Source organism: Oryza brachyantha, chromosome 1, assembly GCF_000231095.2.
Source record: "Oryza brachyantha chromosome 1, ObraRS2, whole genome shotgun sequence".
NCBI lineage: Eukaryota > Viridiplantae > Streptophyta > Magnoliopsida > Poales > Poaceae > Oryza > Oryza brachyantha.
This window is the reverse complement of record NC_023163.2, coordinates 24087342-24094791: the sequence shown is the minus strand read 5'-3', so window position 1 is coordinate 24094791 and position 7450 is coordinate 24087342. Positions and strand designations below refer to the sequence as shown.

Sequence of the window (7450 nt, the reverse complement as noted above, 5' to 3'; positions counted from 1 at the left end):
TATATTACTGTGACCCTCACAGAAAGATTTGACATGGTGGAGCTTGGAAATCGTTGGAGCCCCATAATGCGCGATTTGGCAGCCGGTTCCTGCTTGTGGCTAGACACATGATTAGTGGAATATATGGTAGAAGTCGATAGTCTAGGAGGCTAGGACTAAAATGCGAGAAAAGAGTTTTTGGCCTAAATTTCGTAAAGATGAGAATGACAAAAAAAAAACCATAAGCATTGTACTCTCGTAGCTTTATAAAGATTTGGGAAACCAAATTCACAAAGTTTGACCTGGGAATACTGTATCTACTTTTTCAGCATCATCTTCTGTTCTCATCTCCCTGAGTGATTGGATTACTTGTAAGGTGTCGTCGCCGTGATAATGCAGTTTGCAGTTCAAAATTTTACAAGGATTGAGACAAAAGGTCATTGAACCACAAAATCCTACTCCCATCCGTCCCAGTTTATGTTGGTTTTTACAAAACTTAACATTTATAACATTTGACCAATTTGTTAAATCCTCCTCACCCAACAAGCTTTGAACAGGGGAACGCTTTTCATAAAGGAATTCCAGCAGAGCTTTATCCACTTTCCCTTCTTTGTACAAACAACAAGAGAGACGGGTCTGCTCCTTTCACACCTACAAGCACCAACGCCTAATTGAGAACGTATTTAAGTTCTCCAAAAATACGAAAAAAATTACACGCTTATGTAGTTTACTAGTAGTTAATACTTCATTTTGAATCAACACAAACGCTTGGTGTACAAAATGAAGCGAAAAATGAAAAAAAAAGGTCTTAAAAATGGCACGCTGATTATTCGCAGCATGCTATTGCTAATGCTGTAACTGCTGCGGCGGCGGCCGCGGCAGCTGGCTCTCCAAGTCTTCCATTTCCACGGCGTGGACGCCCGGCTGCCTCCTCGGCGACGGTCTCTCCCTGCTCAGCATCTTCATCAGCGACGCGCCGAGCGCCCGTGCTGGTGCCGAGCTACCGGCCGCCACCTCCTCCTTCACCCCGTCCTGCTTCACGTGCACGCACCTTTCCGCGGTTAGCGGCTGCGGCGGCGGCTCCACCCCAGCGCGGCAGACCGGGCACGACGAGCTGGACGCGAGCCACTGGTCGATGCAGGCGACGTCGAACACGTGGCGGCAGGCCGGCAGCACGCGCACCGCGTCCGCCTCCTGCATGGCGCCGAGGCAGATGGCGCACTCGGTGCAGCCCGCCGCGTCGCCCACCTTCCCGTACGGCGCGGTCGGCAGCGCCGCGATGGCCGACGGGTCCAGCCCGACCTTCGGCGCCGCCGCGGCCGGCAGCGCGGCCGCCGCAGCCGCCGCGCGCCTGCGGTTCCGGCGGCGGACGTGGCAGACGTAGAGGTGAAGGAAGAGGGCCAGGCCGAGCACGGACACGAACGCGGCGACGGCGGTGGCGACGAGCCGCACGTTGCGGCCAGGCCCGGCGCCTGACGAGCTCCTCTCCCCGCCGCCGAACCACGCGGAACCCGGGTCGCTCACCTTCCCCGACATGGCTAGATGATCTACTATCACGAATAGCTAGCAAGCTCCTCTCTCTAGCTAGCTAAGCTGCTTCTTCTTTGCTTGGTTGGTGAGTGAGATGGCGCGGTTTGGGCGTGCTTAGGCGAGGAGTGCCACCTGATCTTATAAGCTAAGCAGCCGCGCTTTGCTCGGCTAATGATTGATTCGGGAGCGCTTAGTGGTGACAGGGTTAGTGGTGGCGGGTTTAGGTTTATAGGCCTCGGATACGTGTGCGAGTGAGCGCGACGCTCGCGTTCGGCGCAGGTACGCTGGTGGGGGCAGCGCGCGGGGCCGGAGTGCTCGGACGACGGTTCCGGTGCCTGTCAGGTTCGCCGGGGTGGGGCAAGGGCAAAGGCGGGGCCCGGGTTGGTGCGGGTATTTGAGATTCCGACGTGGCCATCCCCCCCCCCCCCCCCCCCCCCCGTGTCCCGTCCCCGCGACAAGACGTGACCTGATGGCGACGGCGAATCGCCGCGAAACACGTCGGTTTTGCGCGGCCCCCGGGATTCCTTAGCCCCGGAGGGAAGCGAGCCAAGTGTTGGGTCCTGTGGGCGGCCGACGGTGGACGCAGCAAACACCCGCTCGATGGAGGGACAGCCGGGAGGAAATTCCTGTGAGATCTTGTGTTGGTTGGTGGTGACACTCGATCGGCAGATGTTTCGTTTCTTCGTGAATGATTATTTATTTATTTCCCACGACGCTGACATAAATAATCGGAGGGGTAAACTGAGCTTTTGTGAACTGATTGGCAGCTCCATTTTTCGTTTTTATGCTTATCTATCAAATTTTAATTTTCTTAACGGTAGATTTGTGGTTTTTTATCATAGTTTTCTGTAACCGTAGTTTTAAGATAGCTAAGCTCCCTCGTAGTTGTTCAGCAGCTGTAAAGCCAAACATTTGTCAACTTGTTCATCTACTTGATCACTTCTATTGTCAGGTTAGATGATCAAGAGAATCACGATGTTTAGTATTTTATAGGTGACTATTTTTTTAATTTTTAATATTTTTTAAAATTGGATGATAAAAGTATTAAGGGAATGTTTGGATCACTCCTCCTTTTTAAATCCCTATCATATTGAATATTTGGACACTAATTAAAAGTATTAAATATAGACAATTAATAAAACCCACCTCATACTTTGGACTATTTCGCGAGACAAATCTATTGAGCTTAATTAGTCCATGATTAGCAAACGTGATGCTACAATAAACATTTGCTAATCATGGATTAATTAAGCTTAAAAATTTTGTCTAATGAAATACCCTTTACTATGCAATTAGTTTTGTTATCGGTCTATACTTAATACTCCTAATTAACGTCCAAACATCCGATGTGATAAGGGAAAAAAAGTCTCCGAATTCAAACAGCCCCTAAGAGCATCCCTAATAGCTTATCTAAATTTGGTCATCCATATCTTCATTTGGGTGATCGTCTAAACTAGTTACATCCTTCATATCTCTTTCTACTCTACTAGATCATTCATATATAACATCCTCTATATCTTTTTAGAGGATGGAGAGAGATCATCTTAATATGAAGGTTCTCTTCTAATATGAATAACCTCTAAAAATAGATGATATGATAACCGTTCTATTGAAGCTCAGTTTGTAGTCTTCGTCCTCCATTTTTAGGATAGATGATAGGATAGATTAGCTGTCGAGGATGCTCTAAGTTTCCTAGAGACGGAGGGGGCAGAGAACACACATCCGTATACCAAAGGTGCGTGTTCGCTTGTTTCGAGTGGATTCATCCACGGTCTGATACGAAATTCAAGGCTTCGGCGCCGTACCGACGAGTACGAAGGAATCAACCAGTAAGCAGTACCCCGTAGGATGGTACCCCAGGTGGCCCATGGCCAGGTATGCTTCAGTTGATGCCAATTTCTGGCGTCGAGAGCACTAGAGCAGTGATGACTGCCGAAAACCTGCTTCCCTCTCCTTCACCAGAGTCCGGACTCCCAAGGAAAAAAGACACCAGACATCAGTGTGAGCAAAAGCCTGTGATGGCATGCATGCTGGTTGGCAGTGCTGCAGTGGCAACGCTCTCCTTTTTGGCCCAAACTACAGGAAAAGGTGTACTTCAGTACGTTGAGAATTAGAGGCGGTTTGGATCCACGGATTCATTTTTATATAACAGTCACAAGTCACATCGGAGGTTTGGAGGTTAATTAGGAGTATTAATATAGACTGATAGCAAAATTAATTATATAAATAAAGGCTATTTTATTAGATAATTTTTTAAGCCAAATTCACAATTAGCAAATGTTTACTGTAGCATCACATTCACTAATCATGGACTAATTAGGCTTAATAGATTCGTCTCGTGAAATAGTCCAGAGTATGTGGTGGATTTTATTAATAGTCTATATTTAATACTTCTAATTAGTGTCCAAACATTCGACGTAACAGGGATTTAAAAAAAGTTAGAGGATCCCAACACGGTCTTAAGAACACATTACGCGGAGTATATTCATAGTGCTTCTGTATAACAAGTTGTCTCGATTCATCACGTAGAAGTAATAACACCAACACACCATCCGTCATGTTTTTATAGGGATTCTCACGTCATAAAGGTAACGAGTGCCTCGGCTAAGCAAGCGTTGATGAGACGGCTTGGAACCATACTGCAAGAGTTCGTGTCCCCAACGAATGGTTTGCACATAGTCGCTCACCTTTGCGCCTCCACTTCACACCCTTGCCCGAGCGAAGTCATCGTTAGGATGTCACGCATCGGCATAGAGCTCATCGCTTGATCTGCACCTGTCACCCTGCCAATGGACTAGACTTGATCAATCCTTGCCCACGCCACCGAGTCTGAAGCGAGGAGGTAAGGGCTCCTTCAACCACTGTCATGCCCTAAGGTGGGAGAGAATGTAACACCGAAGAGGAAAGCATGGATTTGATTACCATCGAGTTTAAGTGCGCACCTCGCTCGAATCCCACCGGCTTGAAACCTACTAATCCATCTGTTCAAAAATATAGTCACTATGTTTAGTTCTAGAGCATTTTTCTCATCCTTGAGGGGGTACCATGAGGCACCACTGTTTTCTATATGAAATTTAGTACCTTCTAGCATCTAAGTTACCAAGAGGTACCAAATTTTACATAGAAAACAACGCTACATCCTGGTACCTTCTCAAGAATGGTAAACTTACTATTAGTTCTAGTTTATGTTAAGAATGTGCATGAGTCACCCACGAGTAATTTAGGATCAACTCTAGTATAATAAAATGAGCTAAGTTTCACCATAAAATAAATATTAGTTCATTTAGTTAAACTATAGTCAATTCTAAAAACCCGCGGATTGACCCATGGTCATCCCTAATTGAGTGGGATGAAAGGAGAGGGAAACGGAAATGGCGGAGATTAGTGAGGAGGGGTGACACTATGAAGGAAAAGACGATGCCGCCGAAGAAGGAAAGGAAAGTGTCACTGGTGAGATGAGTGGATGTGAGAAGTATGCATGAAAACCAGTGAAAAGGTGAGGAGATGAGGCATCACCTTCTGGTGGTGCGAGGAGATGCAATAGAGTTCTGGTGGTGCAAGGAGATGCAATAGAGTTTGTTCGAGAAAACAAAGAAATTTGGTTGAGAAGTGTCATGGGCCGACTGAAAGTGCAACTAGGCCCCTAATTTGTTTTGGTGAATTAATGATAATCAAATGATGAGGACTAATGACGTGTGTGAGAATGTGAAGGTATAAATAGTTCTCATGAAAAAGTTGCTGTTGCGCTGCCCACGTAAAAAGAGAAGTAAAGTCGGTATATTCGTGTTGGCGTGTGTATTTACTTTGAATTTAAGTCAACTAGGAATGCCGTACTATAAAGAGGGGTGTGCAAATGAAATCTAGGAATGAATCCGGTGCTTGGAAATGTTTTTGAAGTACATCTTTTGTTATCTTTTGAAGTTGTGCTGGAATGTATGGAAGTTCCGAAGGAGACTTTCGGAAGTTTCAAAGGAGCCAGAATCGGTTCTGTAAGGTTCACGGAAGTTCCGAAGGAGACCTTTGGAAGTTCCGAAGGAGACCTTCGGACATGGGAAATTAGAAATGTTGGAAACCCATAAACATTCTCATTAGGTAAACTACAACCACGAGAAAGAACAAGTGAACAAGCCAACTGCAAGAGCAGTGGCTTCAACGATATTAAAGGGGCAGGCTATATATATAGTGAGCCAGAATCGGTTTTGTAAGGTTCACGGAAGTTCCGAAGGAGACCTTCGGAAGTTCCGAAGGAGCCAGAATCGGTTCTATAAGTTTCACGGAAGTTCCGAAGGAGCCAGAATCGGTTCTGTAAGATTTACGGAAGTTCCAAAGGTGTTGACCGAAACTTCCGTTGACTTGATCGCAGTTGACTTTGAATTTTCTAAGTGTTGGGGGCTGCTATTTTGAACTGACCGAAAGTTCCGAAAGAGACCTCCGAAAGTTCCGAAGAAGGAACCTTTTGCCCCAATGGGTAGAAATTGAGAGGGGTATAAATACCCCCCAACCCCTCAAGCTAGGGTTGCTGCTTCTATTACTCATTTATTTAGCCCTTGGCTTATTTTTCTTGAGATTCACTTTGAGCCTTGCTTTCTCACTTCCTTCTCTCCACGGATCTAAGTGATTTGGATTTTGTGTGTGTGAGAGTTGGTTGTTTTGAGTTGGTTTGAGTGCTTGGTGTTGACTTCGTGAGAAATTTTGTGAGCACTAGATTCATCCCATGATCTCCTTGCTAGCTTGTTACTCTTGGTGGTTGAGTACACCTAGACGGCTAGACGTTGTTCCTCGAGCCACCAAAGCTCTTGTGGTGTGCCGGAAAAAAAGTTTGTGAAGGTTGGATCTCATCTCCGAAAGGGAAGATATACCTCGAGTGAGGAAGAGTGCACGAGTGCAACCCCGAGAAAAGGGTTGTGGAACCCGGCTCAAGTTTGAGCTGCTTAACGGAGAGTACAATCCCCTTAAGGATTGGAACTTCGGTAAAAAGTCTCTGTCTACACTTGTGGTGAAATCTCTCTAACTTGTTATTTAAGCATTGCTTTTGGTCGCCGCGCGTATTCTAGTTGTTGTTTGTGGAAAACTTGGAGGTGGTTTGCTTATTTGAGGTTTGATTGGCTAGATCTACTCTTTTCTTGTTCTAGATCTGGTGCTGTCGGAAGTTCCGAAGATCAACGGAACTTCCGAAGGCCGGGAATGCCCAAATTGTTCGGGCTTGCTTTAGCAGGCGTAAAGAACGGAGACTCCGAGAGAGGTGCAGCGCACGCAGTTTCTTTAGTTTCCCCTTTTTTGGATGCTTTACCAAGTGATCGTGTCTTGTTTCTCGAACTTTTAGCATGAGAGCGACTGAATGAGACATTTTATACTATATAGTTTAACGAATTAACTTTTTAAAATTAGGATTTTTAAGATACTTTCGAATGATCGGGAATGGTCTATTGCTTTAGATTTAGGAAGAACCTGATTTTATCACAGTGCACAATAAAAAATTTATAGAGGTAAAATAGACTATATTAATACTATGATAAATTTATTTGTTATTTATCTTGTTAAATAAATAAATTAGTAAATATATCTTACCAAAGTTTTAAATAAAATATTTAATATACTTATTAAAAATACATAATTTACTGAACTCATACCACTACTGATCGCAGAAGCCTAGAAGGTACCATAAAAACAAAATCGCCCTCTAATTATTGGCTGGCCCAAAGGTATAGCTTGCATGTTATTATTAGATTTGGCCCATATATAGAACATCGCGTGGTTCAAGAATCTCCCTTACTCTGTCGGCTTAGTTTGGTTAATTAGGCCCGAACCATGTTTCCATGCTGGGCCGAACGGCAAATGCTACCCAAAATTATTTCTCTATTTGGAGTAGCGATTCATCACGGGTTGGAAACTAGTAGGAATCAAATACAGGCACAGAGCAACATGCAGCATGATCGCTGAC

At 45.1% G+C, this 7450-nt stretch overlaps 1 protein-coding gene across 1 annotated transcript; it reads right to left on the bottom strand.

Annotated features, from left to right (window-relative positions):
• Nucleotides 1-277: 277 nt before the first annotated feature.
• On the bottom strand, nt 278-1690 carry LOC102715816 (RING-H2 finger protein ATL39-like). The gene has a single exon (XM_040529985.1). It carries the CDS (start codon nt 1513-1515, stop codon nt 826-828), a length of 690 nt encoding a protein of 229 aa, XP_040385919.1. The 5' UTR covers nt 1516-1690; the 3' UTR covers nt 278-825.
• Nucleotides 1691-7450: the final 5760 nt, after the last annotated feature.